At 36.4% G+C, this 23,518-nt stretch overlaps 1 protein-coding gene across 1 annotated transcript in view; it reads left to right on the top strand.

The window, feature by feature from the left end:
- Positions 1-705: 705 nt before the first annotated feature.
- The window catches only part of ICA1 (islet cell autoantigen 1, 69kDa), a gene marked incomplete at its 3' end in the record, with an annotated part of 36,573 nt that continues 13,760 nt past the window's right edge, over positions 706-23,518 (top strand). The window contains exons 1-5 of the mRNA XM_009083032.1: positions 706-741; positions 3,360-3,531; positions 5,469-5,541; positions 7,483-7,606; positions 9,790-9,988. Coding sequence (XP_009081280.1) covers positions 725-741; positions 3,360-3,531; positions 5,469-5,541; positions 7,483-7,606; positions 9,790-9,988 — 585 coding nt within the window. The remainder of the gene's footprint in view (positions 742-3,359; positions 3,532-5,468; positions 5,542-7,482; positions 7,607-9,789; positions 9,989-23,518) is intronic.

The following is a 23,518-nucleotide window of genomic DNA, read 5'->3' as shown; positions in this document are numbered from 1 at the left end:
GTTTATAAGGAGCATCTGGCTTGGCTGGTAAATTTGGCCTGGAAGGAGTGTACTCAGGTACCAGTGGGAAGTGATGTACATAGCACCTGATCAGTTCAGAGTATAGTGGGAGACTTGAGTATCAAAGCTGGAGATAATAACTTATAAAATCTAAATTCCTAATACATACAAATTGTATTCTGTCCTCAGGAACTGTGGTGTCCCTCATAGAAAAATCACCTGGTGATTAAATTTCACATCTGTGACTCAAGACATGATATAGCTAGTGTTTTTTAAAAGTAGATCAGTGGGATATGAGAGAGAAAAATAAGTAAAAAGTAGTTTAATTTTGTTGTGGCTAAAACTTTGAGGGGAAAAAAAGCTTGACTGAGGATGATGCCTAGCATGGACAATTTTATCTTGCCTTGTCTAAAGTCACTGAATTTATGCCAGGTAAATTTGCTTTTGCCTGGGAAACTTGCTAAGATACAAGGCACATCATTGGTGGCACCACTTAAATCTGTTTGTCATGGATTTATGTGAGAATTGTGTGTTACATGAGGAAGGCATTTGGTCCACAGATTGAAAGGTTTTCTTTTGTAACATGGTGAATAAGATTCTACAACTTAGTAATGTTCATTGTGAAAATGTAGAGGATTTCTAGTGTTTAACTTGGATATATATTTTAAAGATATTTGTATTAACTGATAATTTCTTATTTAAGGGTCTGCAGAAAGCAAAAACCATGGAAGGTCATAAGTAGTAAGTACCTTGATAATTTTTTGTTATTCTGAAGAGCTAATAGTATTTGGCATGTTGATTTGTCACAGCCTGAATCCATTACACACTTATGTTCTGGCAACCAGTATTTATATGAAGTCACTGCTGGATATTCTATTAAAAAAAGAATAAAAATAAAACCTGAAAATTTGCCAAAGAATAGAAAAACAAGTGAATTGACTAGATAGAAAAATAAGATGTTATCCATTTCCTGTGTAATGGAAATAAGTATGAACTGTTCTATTTCAAGAGGTTTTACCCACAGTCTTCAACTTCAGAATAAAGTGCATCCTTCTTTCAGTTACATTTTCTGATTGTTTAACAAAATCTAAAGATGTCTGTGGTTACTTGGCACAAAATCCATTTTAAAAGATATTGACAAGTTTCTACCAATTGTCCACTAAATATTTCAGTATTGCGATTGAGTCTTTCATTGTCTTTACCTTAAACAGGAGTCAGTAAATTCTCCAATGAATTAGAAGCTGAATTTGTGTGTCATAGAAAAAAATTATATTCCTTTTGTTCCTTCTATTGGTTTATCAGTCTTGTAATTCAGGAATCTGTATTAATTGCAGGGTTTTTTAAAAAAATCTTTTTGTGACCTGATATTAATAACTTTTGTATTCCTTGCATCATGCCCCCAGAATTTCTGGTCGCCTCAACTGAGGTAGCTATCAAGTCGGGTTAACATCAGATGAATTATGGTGTTTTCTTCACTTGACCACTGAAATAAGATATCGCTTATTTGCACAGCTGTGGCAGAAGTTAAAACACACAACTAGCCAGAGAGCTATGGCCTTTGTAATACTTTGTGAGCAGCTTCATGTTTGTTTGGTTTTTTTTAATTATTATTTTTAAAGTAGTGCTTTTTTTCATTAAACTCTCATATTCCATTTTCTCATAATGCAGGGGGATTTTGCTATTTATTAGAGGTTATAGATTTTGTATTCTAAGGTGCAGGTCAATATAATCTTCACCTAACTTGATGTCAGAGTGTATAATGGTTTGTTTGTACAGAATTCCAAATGAAATGTGCTATGTTTTGTACATGTTTAGTTTCTGCTGTAGCACCAGAAGACTTTATTTTAATTAAATTCATAAATGAAACTCTTGGAACTAGTGTTTGTGTAGAATTAAATGGGTAAATATCTTCACTTTTCAAGTTTGGGGAAGAAGCCAAGAAGTGCTTTATATAAGCGCTTTTTCAATTTTGTCTTGCTCACTTCCAGTTTAATTTCTTACCCTCTCTTTGGTGATGAAGGCAATGTTGCCTCCCCGATTAAAAGTAACTAAAGCAAGTACCAAACCCCTTGTGAAACAAATTTCCTTTTCAGGTTAAACTGTGTCACTGCTAACTATGTAGGGTACAAGTGCCACCCATTTGTGGAACATTTGTACAATGGTTTGTTTTTTTTCAGAAGGGCTGCATTATTTATGTATTTATTTATATATGTGTCTAAATATATATATATATGTAAAATCAGGGGATCATAGAATGACCTGGGTTGGAAGGGACCTTAAAGATCATCTAGTTCCAACCCTGCTGCCATGGGCAGGGACGCATCTCAGTACATTACTTGATGTGTATGTTGGGTCTGAAGACCCCTTTGAGGTAGTACCTCTGAGTTTTCTGTGTGTTGTGAGCAGAGCCAGTGGTCAGTATCTCACTCATGAACTACAGTTTGTCGCTCCATGGGTGGAAGGTATCTTTTTTCCCAAATAAACCAAACCTCTTTAAGTTTCCTGGAGTATTCAATACAGCAATTTTTAGCACCCATTTACTTCTAAAGAGATACAGAATTACTGCAGCTTTTTATATATGCACAGAGGGGAAAATACTTGTACTTTTGCAGAAATTAATAATGGAATAACACTTCCTGAAAGATCAAGATTTCATTGTAAGGCTAGATTTTGTATTAAACCATCTTGGTGTGGTTTAGATATTGTGGAATATGGAGTCTGTAGATTGCACTTTTTACTAGTCTGCTACAGGAATGCGGAATCATCTGTCAGTAGAAAATAGTCCTTGAAAAGAAGATTGTGTTATGCACCCACAGTTGTCATAAAGAAAGATGTGAGCTATCAGTCACTCACATAACATGCTCAAAAGAGATGAGTGTTCTTTTAATTCTTTTCTATTCAATTACAAAAAATGGAGGGCAAGTAGTCTAATCCCATTCATAAAATGAACTTTGTGAAATCCTGACAATGCTGAAATGGCATGGAAATTGCTACCTGCTTAAGCATCTCTGCTAATTCACTTGAAACTCTCTTATTAATTATATAAAATTAAAAAAAATAAATTCTATGGGCCATGAGTCATAAATGCATTGGAAAGAATTCTTTGCAGATGATTGTTTGGCAGTACTACATGCTCAAGACATTTAAATTAAAAGCAGTGTATTATTTTCCAAAATAGGATGGGAAATATAGTACTTAATTAATTGCTTTGTTATTGAGGCATAATGAGGAAATGCATGTTAGAATATGTCTCTGCATGCAAATACATTATTCTTAATGGAAATGTATTAATCAAGCCTGTTAGACTTATTTGTTAAGCATCCAATTGAAGTTTTTAATCTTGTTTCTTAATATTCTAGCAATTATCCGAGGGAGTTTTATGATCAATATGCTCAAAGCCAAGAAAAATCTGTGGTCAATAAAATGCAACAGAAATACTGGAAAACAAAACAAACCCTTATAAAAGTTACAGGAAAAAAGGAAGATGAACATGTTGTGGCTTCAGATGCAGATCTGGATGCAAAGTTAGAGGTTTGTAGTATTTATTTAATGTGTATTCTCTGTTTGTTAATTTTTAAAGACTTCTAATTTCCACCAAGCCTCTAGTATTGTATAGACATAGTATATAATAATGTATATGTATTTTTATCAGCATTTTTACATAATGTTTTCCAAATTTTGACAAAAGTACCTATGTAAATTCAGATAATATAGTGGCATTTTGTAACACAAACCCCCATATCCCTCAAACTTCATTTGGAACCTAATATCTGTTAGATTTATTTTCATGTTTTGGAGACAGATTCTTTTTTTCCCTTGTGTTAACAGGGGAGAGCAGATGATTTTCCTTATCCTTTGCTTATGTCAGTTTAAGATGTTTGTTTTGGTTTTTTAATAGTATTCTATCCTGTATACAAGTGACATTCTTTATACAGTTAGAAAATATCACATATACCAGAGAAACATGCAATATACCGAGGAGGAGAAAGGTGCATAGTGAACTCTGCTCTCTGGAGGTTTTGAGCAGATAAAGGGCTTCTGAAAGTGTGTAAAGTATAACCAAGAGAAGGAATCCTGCTGTGTGACAAATACAGTCCTACTGTCAGTGTCCTCAACCCCACTGGGAAAAAAAATGAATGAAGGTTCTACAAATTGAAGAGACCAAATGTCTTTGAGGCAAAGCAGAAAATTGAGGATGGACTGCAGAGGTGTAATAATCTGGTCAGGGGCCATCTTAAGTTGTATTGGTATTGTTTTCTTACATAAGGGTAAACGTTTTGCCTTACTGGTTTTCTTGCAGTTTCTTATAAAAATATTGACATAGGATTCTTGGTTTATTCAGGTTTTAGGTGAAATCCAAGGGGCTGTTTTGTAACAAACAAATCTTTGTGGTTCTGGCTAGAATAGTGATAACTTATGACATGGTGATTCTAGCTATGGGGTCTTCATGATGGGTTATAAATCAAGAGTATTGATGAAAAGCAAGAGAGGAGGATGGAACCATATTTTATAAATACATACCTGAGTTTCTGCCAAGTCTACTGCATTGCAGATTCATTAAGAAGGATGCTTTGTTAGCTCAGGTGGGATTGGAAATAATGGAAACTTATGTTTGCTGCATAAAAAACCAATAAGCATGTTTTCACTTGGCCAGTTTCTCACCTGCAAGTCACACTCCCAATTTAAAAGACAAGACCTGTATAAATGTACAGGAAGTGAAGCAGTTGCAGGGGGAGACAATTACTGTGCCAGTAGTCCATTTTAATTAGAGCTGTGTAATGTTTGATATGGTGGAGTTTCGGTTTAAGTTGCAGCTTGGGGGTTTTGGAAGGACAGACAGAAAGAGTAGTAATTTTTCTACTTCCTAGAAACAGTCTTCAAATTTAGTCAAGATTACTTTTTTTTCCCCCTCTACTTCCTTTGGAAACTACTGCTTTGTAAATTTGGTTATGCCAATAAAACATTCAGTTTAAATCAGCAACTGTGTTGGCATACCTGTGCAAGTGTGTTCCACAGTGTGAAGAATTCAGTATGCAAATTGTGAAACTTGATAAACACGATAGACATTTCAATAGCTCTTTGCTCTGCTGTGAGTTTTTTTTAGAAACAGATTTGTACATCTTCATATATATCCAAAGATATCAATTGAAAAGAACCTCCAACACATGTAGTTTGGCTAACTATCAGCTGTTTAGAATAGGTCTCGTTCCAAAGCTGTTATTTTCTTTATTTTCCTTCTGTAAGCATTGATTGGTCTGTCTGTAGTTTCAGTGAATAACGTAATTGAAAGAAAAGCACAATTGATAAGGAAAAAAATACTTCCAAACTGGAAAAAGTGTTCGTTGTTCAAGAAGAAAGTAACAATCTCTAATAATTTCTACAAAAACACTAAACTGTCTTTCTTGTATTTTGTCAGTGTTTCTTCCATACACTTAACAAATTTTTTGTATATTTTGTTTCAATATCAGCTGTTCCATTCTATTCAGAGAACATGTATGGAGTTGCTGAAAGCAATTGAACTGTATCAGAAAAGGATTTGTTGTAAGTATGATCAAACACAGTAGTTAAAATGACAAGAGGGTCCTCATTATGGACTTGTAGAACAAGTGAAAAAGTTAAAATTAAAATGATGAACTAACAGGTTCATCCTATTTAAAAGTAAAGCTAATGTTCCTTGCAGACAGCTGAAGGCAGATTTGCTTTTTTGCTTAAGATTTCCTAGTTCTTAAGTTTTGTGTATTGATATTATGCAGTGATAGGTAACAATTACTGAAGAAAGCTTGCTTTTTAAGTTTGTTTTTTTTTCTCCTGTTACTTGCTTGGCTTGTTTAAATTCAGAAGTATCTTGTCTAGAAATCCTAACTCCTTTCTAAACTGTTCTATTGTTTTGAGGTTGGGGTTTTTTTCTCAAAATCAGGATTGATGATGAAAAGTATTTGGCTTACTACCAGTTTTATTGATAAGTAATCCATACTATTACAATGAATTTGATAATGTTGACTTGACTGTAACAAGTGTACAGGAATTAGGAGTGACAGTCATTAGTGAGAGGCAGGGTCCTAACTGGGAATGTCCTCTATAGATTCTCTGCAGTCAATATTGTTTGATCCTCTGCAGATGTGATTTCTGTCCCGAAGAAGAGACTCCATCTTTGGAGTCATCTTTGAGTTTTGTTTTTGTTGGTTTTTTTGTTTGTTTGGTTTGGTTTTTTTGTTTGGTTTTTTTTTTTTTTGTTTGGTTTTGTTTGTTTTGATTTTTTTGTTTTGGTTGTGTTTTGGGTTTTTTGTTTGGTTTTGGTTTTGTTTTGTTTTTATTTTGTTTTGACATTTCTTTCTTTTTTGAAATTCAATGTAAATTCCCTTTATTGAATGTTACTCATATTTTCTCAAATCTTTTAGTTTTCCTTTGCCTATCCAGAGAGTCAGAGATAATGTTTCAGTGTCCAGCAGTAAAATTAGAATACAGAATAATAGTGTATTGAGTTCAAAAAGTGTTTCATGGTAGCATGTGAACTCTCTGAGGCAAAGATGTGCATGCAGCACATTCTGCCAAAGTATGCTATGAGTCTGGATTGGATTTGACAGTCAACATTTGGAAAAATGGCAAGAGGACTTCAAGAGATCTTCTTTGATTATATTAGGCCATTCTCCCTCTTGATAGTGGGAAGAAATTGGTACCATAGGAGGCAGCCACTTTAGAAGGCAAAAAGATGAAGGCATCATGAAATGTTCTTGCAAGGATATGAGATCATGAAGATCCATGTTCCCAGTTTGGAGATAGTCAAGAATTTAGTGTAAAAACACTTTTACTTCATCTTCAGGTTTAAAAAAACAATCAGTTTGAGGTAAACATATTTCAGACAGTTGAAATATAATGTTTGAATTGTATAGAATGTTAAAGTTGTCAAATAATTTTGCAAAGTAATTTGAGAATAAATATTCTTTAAAATGAAGTGCTAGATTTTTCATCTGAAATTTTTTTTATGTAGTCAAGCATGAAAAATGGTGAGCAAGAGTAAGGCAAGTGAAAGAGCTTCGGGTAGTATAACCTGGAATTAGTTTCAGTGAAGTATGCTACCAAAGACCAGCTGAGGCAGTCTGGCTGGTAAAAAGGAATTAAAAACCAAACCAAACAAACCAGAAAGATCCCAGGAAACCCAAGACTAAAAGATACTGCAGTCAAGACTGGGCCCTTTTTGCAGTCTAACCAACCTAATTTTATTTTGTTTTTTCAAGAAATAGCGTGTTTCTCCTGTTGTCTTTAGGCACTGATAGAATTCTGTGATTCTTGTTAAGTACATCAGCCAATGTCCCAAGTGAATCAGATCTTCTGTTTACTAAGTGCAGGAATTCTATGAAATTATTTATTTTTGCTTGGCTGCTTGGACTTAGAGTGACTTTAAAACTGGCCTAACATCAAATAGTTTAAGCTGTTAGGAACCACTTGTATAACATATTTGACCACTCATTTATTTCTTGTTAGTTCTGTCTCAGGAAGAAAATGAATTGGGGAAATTTCTTCGATCACAGGGTTCTCAGGATAAAACGAGAGCAGGAAAAATGATGCAAGCTACAGGAAAGGCCCTCTGCTTTTCTTCTCAGCAAAGGTATATGGGTCAACACTACTGTCTGATTTACAGAGTACATGTGATAATGATAGTTGATTCACCATTGGCATAATTCATTCAACCAATTGAAGTGTGTGAGGAACCAATCGATAGGAAAGTTATTATTGACCAAATCTGCTGTAGTATTGGCAATATTAGGGGCTTTGTAAATTTTGCCTGATCCTGCTTTTTGTCTTAGGGACTTGGTATGTCTATATCTCCAGAACCCCCACCTGTGGCTGTTCAGCTCAGCAGTTCTAAAGCTGTACCAGTGCATTTCCATGGCCTCTCTAGCAGTGGGCTTGTAAAGGAACTGATGTCAGGTCCCTCTCCTGCTTGGTGTCACTTCTCACTCTGCAGAGAAATCCTACAGCAGGCTCACTGGAGAAGTGTCTAGGTCCTGGGAGGGAGGGAATGAGTAAGAAAATACTTTTATCGTGGGCTATGGAGTCTTGTACCTCAGGCAGACAAAGGAGAAAGAAAGAGGAGTCTGAATGTCATTTACTGCTTTAACCTTACACTGGGAGAAGATCCTAGATTCCTACTGAGATCATGTGGGTTGGGTAGAAGCAAATCAGTAAAAGGTAAGGAATCCAGAGGGACCACATGCACACAAATACATGCTGTTATCCAGAGCCCTTGTTGTCTCACTGACCTGGTGTTTGCTCAGGGAGTGCAAAAGTAACAGTAACTGATGGCATTACAGGTACTATGATGCTTTTTTAAACAATATTGGGACTACAAAAGTTTGAAATTCATCATCACTTACAAGGGAAAATTCTATCCTATTATGTTTTACAGGATTTGAGGGGGCTTTTAACTACTGTGATACTTTCCAGCTTTAGCTTAACAGTGCAGCTGTGTGGCTCAAAATAAAACATTGTATACAAAGCACTGACAATTTCATATGTTTACCTTGGGCTAGAGTTTGATCATTAGCACCCCCAGTAACAGCCATGAGTGGGATCTTTAAAACACATGTAAGGCACCTTGAAGCAAAAGCATTGATGATTTGCTTCTTCATAAAGCTTAACTGTTTATAGAAATCTCAGTGTATGACATACAAACTGAATTTTCCCTCAGGTATCTGGGTAAGTATTTGTAGCATGAGGAAAAAATGTGAGGGGGAAGAAGGCCAACTAAGATGTTAACATTTTATTGTATCTCTTGATCAATGAATCTTTTTCAATAAATTCCCATAAAAATATAACAAACTGTTTGTCTTTCATGTCTTGAGCTATCCTCAAACTCGTGTTGAATTTGGGACTGCTTTTTATTTACATTGCATGCCAATAGTTATCTCAGTAGCTAGAGATGAAGAAGACATAATTTCTTGGTTACTGGAGCTGAAATTAGAAATTATCTTAAGCCAAGGGTCTTCCTAGCATGTTTTACTAGTTTACTAATTCTGTGCTGGTGTAGAACTGATTGAACCCATTCCAGTGAGGTGGCTGCTGACAACCGAAAGGAAAGCAGAAGCAGCAGGAGGAAGCAAAGCAAAAGTTGGAGTAATCCTATCAAGTTCTGAGATCCCATTAGGAGCCGATATGACGACATAGGGAAGACGACAGTGTCCCCTGCTGCCTTTCCAAAGTGTGGTTGCCAGAAGAAGCATTTAGGAAAATGTCCAGATCCTTCCAGAAGATAAATGTCCTTCAAAGGATTTTATTTGATTGATGACTGATTTTATTTACATTTGCATTTGAAGATTAAAAGGCTAATGGAAGTGGGTTTTGTGAGGTTTAACATGACAATCCTGATACATCTGTTGTATTTATCCAGTAATGAATTACCTCAGGTACATTTTTAGAGTTGTTAAATGAAATTTATGAAGAGGAATGGGGTAATAACATTTATACAGGTGGCTCGGCTAACTAAAATATATAGACACATTAGAGGAGATGTAAGAGGTTCCTTTTCCACTGCCAAGTATAAATAAAACTTCACTTCTTGAAAAGAAAGGTTGCAAACACAATATCCATGCAAAATTGCCCCCATTTATGTGTACCCCCAACCAAGTTGTAGTACCATCTGAACATACACTAGCACTTTAGTGAACTCTTTTGTCTGTGTATGTTTTTTTTGATTGCTAGTAAACTGTCGGTACTTGTATTAATCCTTTGTGGAACAACTTCTCTAACATGTTTATCTCCTTCCTTTCTTTCCTTCACGCCTTCCTCCAGATTAGCACTCCGTGCTCCTTTGAGTAGATTGTATCAAGAAGTGGAGACTTTCAGATACAGGGCCATCTCAGATACGTGGTTGACAGTAAACCGAATGGAACAGTATCGGACTGAATACAGAGGAGCTCTTCTCTGGATGAAAGATGTGTCTCAGGAGTTGGATCCAGATCTTTATAAGCAGATGGAAAAGTTCAGGAAGGTATGAAGTTTCCTGTAGCTTCCTGGAAGGGGATGCCTGATGAATGACAATGAAACATGGTTTTGATTCTTCCAAGGAGGATATAATTCAGAAGTATTAAGGATGCCATTTATCCTAACTAATCTTTTCTGTGTGGGCTCTAAGGAAAGGCATTTTTCAGTAGTATATTCAACTCCAGCATACATCTTTATAATTTAAATAATATATGTTTTTGAAGAAGCTTATCTAATTTTAAATACTTAGCTGTGATGCTTGAATGACTAATGGAAGAAGATATGTCTGCTGTCAGACAGGGAAGGGAAAATAGATTTTTGCTACTCAGGTACGGACTAACAGAAACACTGTACTATCTGCTGCTAAATTTTGGGGAGCAGTTTAAAAACAACATTTTCAAAATTGACTATTGTTAGGTTTTGGGAGGGAGTTGCAAATCTGGAATTTATTTTTATGGTTTTTATGCAGTTCAGCATGACTCTTGGGCAACTGTTAAACACAAAAGCTGCTAAGAATGCACTCTCCATAAATCTCCTTCATTCAATGTCACTCAAGTTTGCTAAACTCCTTCCCTCCCACAAGACTCCAAAATCACAAATCCTAGGTGGTAGTCTGCAGTTTTGCTACCAGGCATAGAATTTATTTGGGCTGATGCTATTGCAGTTGGTCCAGGAATGCTTGTGAGAACATCACATTTGTTAGTGAGGCTCTAGAGCTGATTTTTTTTAACAGTCTGTAATGTTCACAGTTTGCTGTTTATACATGTTGGCTGTTAAGAGGAGTTGGGATCCTAGGTATAACCTAGTGGCTTGTGCTTTGAGTAAGGGCAGTAAAAAAATTTACAGAAATCACGTGATAATTGAAAACAGAGGTCTGATAACAGAAATTGTATCAGTGTGTGCGTGCATATATGTGTACTCATATGGCTTAGAGATGGGTAATGTATAAAAAAGAATACCTGGTTCATCGATGGCTTAAGCAGTCTGTAACTGGAAATGTTTGGAGATGAAAGATACTTAATTCAGGATTTCAAAAGCTTGAATAAACCATCCTAATGGGAAAGGACTGGCATGCATCTAGCCTATGCCATTTTTTGTAAACTGAGGTGGTGACAATAACAATTAAGGAAGGGATGGAACAAATAATACTCCAGTTAGTCATCTAATCTTTTTTTAATGCCTCAGTACAGGGTATTCTTGTAAGTCTTGTGGCACCAGACGTGTATTTTTATTATGCCTTGTGGGAAATGTTTGTAATGGCAAGTTCTTGCAGGTAAAATAATTGGTGTGGTCTTGGCCTCAGCTGATTGCTTATGTATAATGTTTGATTTATTAGGAAAACACTTGAAAATGGAATGTTAGAATGAAGAAAGCAGTACTGGTCATAGAAAACTGATTTATAGCTTTCTTGCAAAACAAATGCTATGGAAGGCATAAATTACATAAATGACATAGTAATTAAAATAATGTATGTTTTGTGCAGTGAGCTGCTGTAGTTAAGAATTTTGATGTTAAATTTCAGCCATCTTGGGTCGCTGTCAGCCAAAAAAACTTTTTATTGTTTTGAAAGTTCTCACCAAACTTAGTAGTCAAAATGTGGAAATACTAAGTATTTTGAAATATTTCTGGGTCTGAACTGAGTTACATTGTGACATAAAGAAATGACTGTAGTTTCTAAAATCCTGTGCCATTACCTCAAATAGTTAAAAAAAAAAGAAAACTTGAAGGTCTCTTGAACATTTCTTTTCCCCCAACTTGCGGTCAACTGAAAACCTTTCAGTACACGTTGTAAAGCAGAGAACAAAAAGCTCTACATTTTGTAGCCAACAAAGTAAAGAAATGCCCCTGGTGTCCACTTCCCTACATATCCCATCTGTGAAACAGGCGTATCAAACTAGTCTTTGAAGATTTTACTTGCAGGAAATAAACTTTTTCGTTTTTAATTTTGGAAAAAAGTTACTACAAAAAATCCTCAAGCATAATGTTCCTAGGTAGCTGTTGCTGGGCAAGATGCAGGAGTTTGGTTTTTAGTGCTTTACAAATGTTGTAAGCAAACAGAACCAATGGTGGAATCTGTAGTCCTGAATAATTAAAGTAGAGGAGTTTTTATTCTCTTTTTTTTTTTCAATTATTGCTTGCAGATCTTAATTGTGCCATAGTGTGGCAGTGTAATGCTGAGGTTTTAGGGCTTATTTTGGATCTGTAACAACAATTTAAGAAATCATGCTAGTTTGGTGTTGATAGAGATATCATAATTACTGGTGTAAGGTTTTTGCTTCCAAAATACACCATTGCCAGAGAGAAGTGTTTTGATCTGGAACTGCATATCTAGTGATACATCAGCAAGTAGTTATTGAAGCTGATCCTGTCAGAGCACTTGAAAGAAAGTTTTCTTCAGACTTCTTATTGTAAAAATCCTAAGTATTACTTTAGTAAACTTTTTTTTTTACATCAAGTAAACAGTGCTGGTTTAATGATCTTTAATGCACCTAGTGCATCAGCAGGATTTATATCACTTGGTTAAAGGACTGTTTTCCAAGTATGTAGCCTTTTATAATGTAATCCTAAATGTATCATTATGTATACAGATATGGTACTTGTTTTCGGAGACCAAAGCTAAGTCAATCCAGATGGGTTTTTCATACCTTCCCTGAGAATAGCTCAGGCTAAAAGATCAATAGTTGAGTCAGTATTTTCAGAGCTGATAAAATCTGAGTTAAAACACTGGCATTTTTGTAGCTCTCTTTCAAAACAATGAGGTACTTGAAAGAATTTTCTAATGCTGTTCTCAAGGCGTCAGGCTAAATATGTGAGACCCAGCAATACTGCCACTTTCAGCGTGTCTCAGAATACTACAGAGCAGCCTTTTTGCACTGTTGTTTGAAGATATCTGTATGATTGTAGCTACTTGAATCAAACCAAGGAAATAGGTGAAGTATTTACTTTTCCTTGCAGAGTTCCATAAATGCTATGTAACCTCATTCTTTTTTTTTTTTCCTATCAACAGTTTTTATGAACAATCCAGTGCTGTTCTGGGTATAGTTTGTGTTCAGAGTTTGAAGTGTTTCTTGAGAGAATCTAAACAGCTGTGGCAATGCTGTGATATTTAAAAGAATTTGAGTTTGTATGCCTTTACCAAACTCTCCACACTGATCAGGGTTTTAAGGTTCTTAAATCTGGGCTGTTATATCAGTCAGGAGACTGTACACTGTAACATAGCCTCAAGCTTCCTCCAGCTCTGAAAAAGTTCAACTTTTCCATGCATTTTCTGAGAAGGAACATGGCAATGTGTAGTGATAGGGTATGATACCAGGCAGCAGCCTTCCATGTGCAGCCTACAGAAGCACAAAAGGGACTGCTATTCAATTTACTTAAGCTGTCTCAGATACATATATAATTCCATATAGACTTTGTCTCATTAAACCTATGCATTTCAGTGCCACCCATAATAAGTAAAAAGTAAGAGCTGAAAAAAATTGTCATGTTGAACTTTAGGCTAACTCTAAGAAAAACTATGTCTGTGACATGATAGGATTTTTATCATGCTACATTGATAAAGCAAGTTAATCCTTTCTGTATTTGTTTTTCACTTCCCTCATTCTTCTACTCCTCTGCATCCCCTTCAGAGGCTTGGACCAAAGCTGGAGTGTCTCTGTAAACACCCAGTGGCCATGCTGGGATCCCTGAGACAAGCTGCACTGCAGCAGTGTACTGAGAACAGAGCACCCAGAGGGTTGGGCTCTGTTTCTTCCTGTTGTCTAGTCCTCTCTGCTTTGCCACATCTGCTTTTCTAGGAGCTGTGCTTCTGTGTGAACCAAATGAAGCTCACATGGGACAAGGAATAGTTTGATGCTGTGTATGGGTAAAGAGTGATGCATGAGCTGGTTGCAGCAGAGCTTTCTAAGTGCTATTAGATTGATCTGCTTGGCATACCATGCAAGTCTCGTCTCTGTCTATGGTACTTGGGTATTACAGTAATAAATAACTGAGTTTTTAAAACAATGTGTATTAGATGGGGTGTTGTCTGCAAAAAGGGATTGGTTTGGGTCAATATAGTTGTGTGGGATCTGTGAGGGAAGCAAGTAGTATGATTTGTGCTGGGCCTCCTTGCTGAACCCTGAACTACTTCAAGAGGTGTTAAGGAAGTAAAATAGATCCTACCATGGAAGAGAATTGTCAGGATATTCCCCCACATATCCTAAGTTATTGTAGAACCCTTAATGTCTAGTTGTTGCTTTGCATGCAGCTGTTGAGAAACTTGCAAGCTTGCAGCTGATTTGTTTGGAGAGAGTTTATCTCAAGTTCTTCCTAGATGTAGTCCTCTATATACTTGAAACAAAGTGAATACCCTTAAATGGCATCTTAAAGATAAATCTGGCAAGAGAAAAGGAAAGGCAGTGAGGAAAAGGAAAATTCAACAAGAAGAACTCACAATGACATAATAACTTAAACTGTTGTTTTTATAAATGTACTAATGTAGGGAGTGGCCGATCTGTGCAAGTTCTCTTTAAATATCTTGTAAGAAATAAAAGTTAAAGCTTGTGTGGACAGCTGGGAAATAATGAAGATCTAAAAAAATCCATTGATTAAAAGGTCAGAGGGGAAACTGAAGTATATGCATTCATGGTAAAGATCTCAGCAAGCATGGATAAGATACATCTGCCACAGCCTTTTGGGAAGGCTCAGGACCTACATCTCAATTCCCATACTATTCCCTTGCCTACTAGCACTGCTGGTGTTGAGTGCATTTTGGCTTGTGTGATGATGAGGGCACTGTACCATGTTACAGCATCAGCTGCTGCTCACCTGCCCATTAACATCAGCTGCAAACAGCCCTGCAAACCCGAAGACATTGTAGAAATGTGCTGGAGTATTATTTTAATTTTTTTTTTCAATTCTGTGTTACTTTTGGAAACTCTTGGAAAGTTGAGAAAATGCAAAAAGCCTAGGAAAGGAGAAAATCCAAATATGATGTTGATCTTTGAAAAAAGAACAGACTTGGCAGTTGGCATCCTTGGAAACAAAATTTCTGTTTCTGGTTAAAAAAAAATAGTTAAAAGGAAAGCTGTAGGCATTTAGAGGCCAACAAAATCATAAATAGAGTCACAAGTTTATAAATATTACCTGTTTGATTCTTTTTATAGTTTGCATTTTCAATTAAATTAATGGGAAATAATTGCAGATCTGGATAGTTGCGGTTTCTTATGTGTGATTACTGGAAAAATGAATTTAGCTTTTCTAGAAAAATAAGTGCTCTTGGGAGCTGAGAGTTGAAAATATTGGCTGAGGAACACTAAACAAAATTTCAAAGGATCATAAAATTTAAAGATGGAAAATAACTTAAATATCAGCTAAACTCTCTTCCTGCCAGGACAAAACTGTGCATCTGTAATATATTTTCCAAGTGTTTTTCTCCATCTAATGAATATAATTCACTTGAAGGTGACCCTCTTAGAAGTTTTGTGGGTATGGTGATGTTCTAGTTCAGTTACTAAAAACCCAACCAAAAGAAAATGTGCTAATGCTAATTACATCTGCAGATGATATTGAGCTGGAAAGTCTTTTGGTTTTCCAAGCAGCAAAGCATACCAGCATCTTAAAGAAAAATGTCTTTGGCTGTTGCAGTCACAGTGGTGTAATCAGTAGGTTCTCAGTTACCATAGTTACAAATAGCAGTAAAACTGATGTTTAGAGCCAGCTAGGGTAGTCACTGTTGACCAACTTTGGGTTTTAAAAATTAACAAAAATCCTTTTTAAAAAAGCTGTAGACAGCAGTTGCCTCTATTTCTTTTTAGGTGATACTTCCACATTAACTTCCAAGCTTAACTTAATCAAAAAGCTTAAAGTACATTTACCTTTAGGTGACAAAAATATGGGCCTTTGCATGTGAGAGAGCACATGATGGTGGTTGTGGTTTGGAGATGTCAGAGAGATCAGAGTAGCTTTAGCAGACCACACATTGGATATGAGATGTGTGGCACTGTAATGTGAAAAATAGTGCTGGCTTTCATAATCTCTATTAGGAATGTGAGATGGTAAAATCCATCACTTTGATAGATATGACTTTTATATCACTTGATTCAAAATCTTCCTTAAGAAAAAAAAACACCCACCCAATCTCTTTAATGATTTGGATTGCTGCTGCTGCTTGTTAGAGGAATAGGTGAGATTCCAGGAGATCCAGTAATTCTCACTGCAAGATAGCTGTGTACTCTAAAATTAGTAAGATGGTGTCAAACTGTACTCTGAGATCCACAGTTTGGTGTAGCAATGTGATGGGAGAGATAAAGAGATAATAGCACACTCTTATATGATGATAAGCAACACCTACACATGTCACTTCTTGTGACATGCCTGTGCCACCAAGGGTATGTTTGGTTTCATTATGGTAGGGAATAGCAGTAAGAACATGGGGTTTTTGAGTGTTTTTTTTTTTTATAATATGAAAGTATATGGTGTTGGAAATGTTAAATTTAAGTATTTACCTAGAAATTATGGTAGTGAAAACCAAAACACACCAAAATGTGCCCTTTAATCAGTACTGTAGTTGTTGCTTTGTCATTATTGCCTCTCCTTGAGGAGATGGAGTTTTAGTGCTGAGCATGTTTTCTCTGTGCACTCTCTGCTGTAATGTTCTTTCCAGGTTCTCCAATGTCACATTCAGTAGCTTTAAGTGGAGAAACCAAAACATTCCAAGATACTTAGCATACAAAATGGTCAAGAATTTTAAGGCAGTTGTGAAAGATGTACTTTTTTTTTGGAGATATGACCTTAAGCAGAAATGTTCTTCACAGTGTAAGCATTTTATAGTCTTAGAACTTGAAATTACCATTTCAAATACCATTTGTAAGAATTGGAGTGGACAGTAATATAAAATCAATTATTTTCTGAATCCATTTCATGTATATTAAATATCACTGATGATTGTTATTGGGTTAAAAGCAAAGTAACAATGTGTGATGGAGATGCCCTTTTAAAAGCATAAGAGTATGCTACTTAAAAATAGAAGCAGGCTTCTTGGAACAGATTACATCATCTGTAGATGTATTGCTTGTAGAATATAGATGCTTCCAGAGATTGATGCTTGCCCTTGAGAGATGGTTCGTCATCTGTTCAGTTATTTTTAAAAAAGAAGAGTCTGAGGTAAGACTCAACAAAAATGGCTGTAAAATGAGATAAAATTAAGTGCTAGACTACAGATACAATATCATTTTTATCAACTTCATGTAACCTAGGTGAAATCAAAATAAGGTAGACTTGGTTTAATTGTGACTTGTATTTATTTCAAGAAAAGGCAGAGAAACCTAACAATTTCTGTTCAGTTAAGCATCAGAATTTACAATGTTTCAACAGAGTACAACACTTTTTAAAAAAAAATCAGTGATTTAAATCAGTAGTCCCACTTTAATGTAATAATTGTTATTAGACTCAATATTAAAAAGCCATTCTCAAACATGGTGAGCTAAAAATCAAGGTCCAGAAATTATTCTCTTGTCTAATAATCATAGTAGTATGTATACATTAAATGTAATATTGAAATGGTTTTTTAAAGGAAAGGAACAACTGAACACTATTTTCACTTATTCTGATGTGTTTTGGTCTTAAAATGAGAAAGCAAAGATGATTGCCTAGACAATTTCTATTGCTCACATGAAAACTCTAACCCTGCAAGCTGGTCAGTGTGGGCAAAGCCCCTTAGCAATGTGCATCATTATGTGAATTCAGAACCTAAATGAAGTGTGAAAATGTGAACAGAATGGGTTGTGAAAAGAGAAATGAGATTTGGAAAATTCCCTAAGCCTTAATAATCTGAAAAGGCTAGGAGAATAGCTAAAGAAATATTTTTAAAAAATAAATGAAATACAGATGTGACCGAGCTGAGAGAATTCTGCAGGAGAGAAGAATAAACAGGAAGGGGAATACAGCTGTTGGGGAAAACATTGTTTACACAAGAGAACCAAGTTTTTCTATGGTCACCACTGCCCAGGAATTCTTATACTTTCCTAAAATGCCTGGGCACATGCATAATGTGGTCCATCTGCTTTTACTTCCTAAGGCCTTTGCTGTTCAGTTATGTGCTGCATAGGCTATGAATGATTAAAAAGATGCTATGTTTGATTTTTCTCCCTTACAAAATGAAACAAATTACATAGGATTAAAAAAAGCCAACAGATAGGTACTGCCCTAACAAAAAAAAAAAAAGCAGCTAATATACCACCATCTCTGTTTCAGGGTTCTGCCTGAACACTGCCTGGGTTTCAAAAGTTGTTTCTTCTGTAATAGCACAGTGTGAAGTATGAAGAGCACTGCAGAAAGATTTGGGTTTTTTAATGTTTGTTACTCTTCCAGAGTTTGTATCTGGACAAAAGATAATTTAATTGTTTTGAGGGAATCCAGGCATACTCATTGACGTATTAAATGCCAACCAGGAGTAGCAATAACTACACACAGGATTATATACAACAGACTTCGTGTTACAAATGAATCATGACTATTAGTGGGTGCCATTTCATATTCCGTGCTGAAAGCTTAAATAGAAAATGAAACACAAAACCTGAGTTTACAGTGCTTCTGCTCCTGCATTAGCATCGTAAACAGAGTGGCTTTGCACTCAGGGCAGTGCGAGCATCTGGGCACTGAATGTTAAAGGAACTTGGTCATCATGGTAATTTTGGTAAAGGTATCTTTCCTGGAGTGTTGCTGTCACATCCAGCTAGGATTTGCAGCATGTGTCAATGGCATTCCCAGGCAGTTTGTACATCTGCCCATGCACTGGCCCAGTGGATCGTGCAGGTCAGCTTACTGTTTTATGATGCTTTCAATGGGGATATTGTTACTGCACCTGAATTTGAGCTTTTCACATCCCTTTACCTAATTCCAGCTCATTCACTACCTCCATCTGCCTACTCAAAAGGGACCCAGATTCAAGTAACAATCTTGCTTAGGCCCTGAAGAATTTAATTTGGATGCAAAGAAATTAAAAATATAAATGACATTTTTTAACTATGAAAACACTGCACCTAAAGGAGTCAAGGAGAACTCCAAATTAACTGCAGGAAATTAAATACCCTGAATTGTGTAATTACTAGATGAATACAATCATGGACATAGTGGAGAGTTTAGTTTTATGCTATATTATAATTTTCTTTGCATCACCTCTTTAGTCTTTCAGTGTTCGAAGGTAGTAATTACCTGTCTTTGTTTCCTGTGGGGGCTGATTGTCTAATTGCTCTCCACTTGCCAGCACTCCCCCCAGTACCATGTTGGGGGCAATGGTGACACCTCTGCTCTCAGGCTGTCTAGTGTGATTAGCACAATCGAGTTATGATAAACTCAGCAATTCACAGCTTTTTTAACACTTAAGTCCAGTTTATGTCTGTTTAGAGCTGTATATGATCTTTCAGACCCGAACGCTTATTTCTTTGCTTTTGCCATTTATTTTGGTCTGCCTGCTTCTTGCTACAAATCTTTGCAATAATTTTTGGCAACTCACAGACTTTCATCATACTAATAAAATGTGACTCTTCATTTGCAGACTACATAAAGTTGTTTGCATCTGTGCAAAGAACTGCTGGATTTTATCAGCTCTCTCGTAGCCATTTCAGGAGAGGAGACATTCAAAGTTATCAGGACCATACTCTTCCCTAAAGAGGATATATGTCCATAGGAAGAAATATGCCCCCATTTGCAGTTTGGAATGGTGTGTCCAAGCACACTGTGGTGGTAATGACTCACTCACGTCTGCAGACTGACAGATGTGTGTTCCCTACTGGAACTACATTTGGGGCTCATAATGTAGAAGTCTGTCCTCAAACTCTGAAGTAATGTTATTTAGATGAATGTCATTCTGTATTGAATTTAAGAGCCTCCTGGTGCCATGAATATTTTCTTTGTGTGTCCTTGCTTCAAGGTCTCTATTCGTGTCAATATGTTTTTTAAGGTTTTTTTCCTCTCAGCCTAGTGAAGTTCACATACTGGGTTTGACTAATACTGAAACTTGCTACCAACAGAAAGCTGAGGTATGTATTTATGCTTCTGAAAGTAGAAAAAAGCAGACATTCTAGCAAGACTAGAAGCTATATATTTATTACCTTCCCTTCATTTAAATTGTCATTTCATGTCTATTACCTTTTAAAAATAATTTATGTGTTGATCCAAGCTGTAAAAATGGATACAATTGCTGTGAGAAACCATCTTAGTAGCTTGAGGAGCATGTTGTGTTCTCTGCCTGCTGATAATCAGAGAGTACCCAGAAGTGCTAAGCTCTGAGAGGTAGAGTTGCTCTCATACACAGTTTATTCCTGTCATGACCCAATGTGAATGAGCTAGGAGAGGCTGCATGCACTCAGCTCTCAGCTGTCACATACCTCACTGCATTACAACTCCCTCCTTTGATACAGTTTGAAGTTAAACAGATTAACCATAAGTAGTTTGTCTTCATACTGGATAAAATTAGAGAAGAGGCCTCATGCAGCCAGCAGTAGTGTCAGTTGGGATGTTGCTGCTGACTGTACCCTTTTATTTCCCCAAAAACCTTTATTTGGGACAAGAGCTACAGCTTTTTGGCTCAAAGCTGCTGAGGCAAGTCCTACACTGCGTAAAATGTGGGCACGTTAATTTGGAGCCGATGTCTTGCTGTACAGGCAGGAGGTAGGGGAGTTGGTAGACAACATGTAAGGAGCATGGAACTATGTATTTGAAGAGTGGGGAAAGTTTTTTGGGAAGGACAAATCAGGAGTACATACTGGGGAAGATGTATGGCTATGCAGAGATGCTGCTTTTCTGAAAGGTGTTGCCTAGCTGGAGCTGAACTAGTGCAGAACTCTATGTAAGCACATTTTTGATTATCTATTTAGCTTACAAATTTATTTTCCAAAGCTTAAATTCAAGTAAACAACTTTTAACTTGAAATAAGTCTTGTGTAAGCTTGCTTAGCATCTGTTCCCGTGTAAAACTGTAAAAACAGTGTAGTTAACCTGTAGAAAAGTAACATGCCTTCTCCATTTCTTAGGCTGTGGGCTCAAATGCTCGTGAATATTTTAAAATGAGGTAGTTCAGTAATGATTTTTTGCTTTGCCTGATTTACTTTTGCTGTGATCATGATTTTGGTAATGATGTTGAAAACTGTTGTTGCTTTCCGTTTCCTAAATTTAACAGTAAATTGAATTTCCTTCATCTTACAATAGTGATTGGAATTATGGAAGAGATTCATATCATATATTTGCGAGTTAGCTGCATGCTGTATTTGGTAGAAAGATTTTTAAAAGTGAATGTATTGTATTTTCTGTGAATATTACTCTTTATATTTTGTTGCAATTGTTTTGTGTTAAGCGATTGGGTTCATATTCTGGGACTGCACTGTGTGTTCTATTTGTGAATGATGTCATGAGGCTTAAAGCTAAAGATTTCGTTTTCTGGTTGTTGGCTGGATGAACTTGCTGGATTGTGCTGAGAAATGTAACTTTGATCAGGGCTGTGTCCAGCTGCTGGGTAAGTGGAAAGGATTCTGCAGAGGCGGCATGTCACCAAATGACATGCTGTGTCTGCCTGCACTAGGCCATGCTAGAGGGACAAAAATCAGGAATGAGGAGGAAAATATCTTCTTAATTCCTGCTAATTCCTCAGAAAAAAAGCTTAAGAGGTTTTCTGTTGCTGTTAGGCTGTACCTTTCAACCTGTGGTGTTTGGTTTCGTTTTTTTTTCTTGTGAGGGGACTAAATTATTTTTTAATAATGGAGAAGGAAGTGTGTTCCTGTTGCTGCAAGGCAGCTGTTCAGAATGTTGTTATTTAGTACAGACAGCTATATTACTTGCCACGAATAGTTTTGATGTCTCAGAGAAAATTGATTTGGATGTAACAAAACTTTGCTGCTGCAAAGACAGGTTTGGATCCAGGTCTTTGCACTAGTATGGTACTGATAGTAGGGGAAGAAATATGTCTAATTCAAGTCAAAAAAAGTTACAAAAGACAAGGAAAAAAATGTATTCTCTTGGGACATCATATATTACAACCCCTTGTTTATTGAATGGTAGGAAGTCTTTTGTCATATGAATTTAGAGTATCTAATTGATAAGCCTGTTCTGATGAAATACCTACCCGAGTAGTAGGGCTGCTTCAACAGTATTTATTTTTAGCAAACTACCTTCCAAGAAATAGGGGAGGGGGGAAATTAGTTAAACGCACTTTTTCCCAGAGGAGTGATGTAGACAATAACACTGCTTAGTGTTCCAGTCCCTACTTAAATATCATGAATAAAAGTTTCACTCAGGACTTGAATGAGGAGAGAAGAGTTGTGATGGATGCTGGAAGCTAGGCCTGTCCCGGTAGATCCTGTAGATTTTGGTCATCCATTTCCAAAATTCAGCACTCAGGTCTTAATATATATATTTGTAAATTTCTATGCAAGGGGGTACAAAAAATTTTTAAACAAAGTACTGAGATCTGACCTCCTTTCTGCAGTACAGCAATTGTAGAAATGTTGGAGCATCTCAAAATTGCTCCCACGCCTTCTCCAAATGAATCCATGTGAATGCAAAGCTTACATACTGTCATACAGTTACAATATATGAATCATTTGTACGTGCTTTCTGTTACTTAAGCATGTTTGGGCATAAGCAGTGCTTGAATACACCCTGGAACCTCTAACAGTTATAAAATTATATAACTCAATGTGCTTTTGAATTTTGGTAATGGAAAATCTGGTGTTACACAGGTGTTGTGTTGAAAAAGTTCATTTGAAGTATCTGTGCTGCCTTAGACCACAGAACGGAGAGTTCTCACACCATAAGGCAGCACTGTAGAGCAAACTCTCAAGCCCAACTTAACCTGGAAATGTGCCTCAGGGTTACTTTATTCTTAAGGACAGACATATTAATTCAGACAAAAATTCACTGTCTGTCCATCATTTTCTTTGCTGGTGGCCAATGCTAGCAACTGGGGAGTTGCATAGAGCAAATATACACAGTGGCATTTTTTTTTTTTAGTACTGTGACCAGTGGAGACATCATAAGGCACAGTGCTTGATTTCTTTCTATGAAATTGTCCAGTTGCCTTTTGAACCAGTGTAAATTGTGAGCATCCCAACACACAGGTGTGATTGGAGAGCTGCCCTGCAGACACAGATGTTTTGTGAAGAACCATGCCCTGGTGCTGAGTTCAAATGGCTGCTTTGTTACAATGCCCTCTGGTTCCCATGTTGGCTGAAATCTGGTCTTTTACAACTTTTGTATGTGTGCTGTGATGGCCTTCCATCATAGTCCTCCTTAGTCATCTCTCTTTCTGGGCTGGAAAATCCTAATCTATCATTCTTTTTACAGAAACTAATTTGCATATTTGATCAGGCATTTTGTTCTTGCCTGCTTTTTTTTTTCCTCATTGCTAAGCTTGAACTGATCTGCTTTTGCAGATCCAACTTGGCTTTGGGTGGAAGAAAAATAAAGAGTGAAAAAACAAAAATCATGTCCCTGTATAATATTTATGGAATCACATGCTTAATGTGAGAGGAGGTTCTCGGTTTTCCCCCATCCTTAAAGAGACA

Source organism: Acanthisitta chloris, unplaced genomic scaffold (assembly GCF_000695815.1).
Source record: "Acanthisitta chloris isolate BGI_N310 unplaced genomic scaffold, ASM69581v1 scaffold19419, whole genome shotgun sequence".
In the NCBI taxonomy this organism is placed as follows: Eukaryota; Metazoa; Chordata; class Aves; order Passeriformes; family Acanthisittidae; genus Acanthisitta; species Acanthisitta chloris.
The sequence above is the reverse complement of the archived record's forward strand: the minus strand, read 5'-3'. Positions and strand labels throughout refer to the sequence as shown.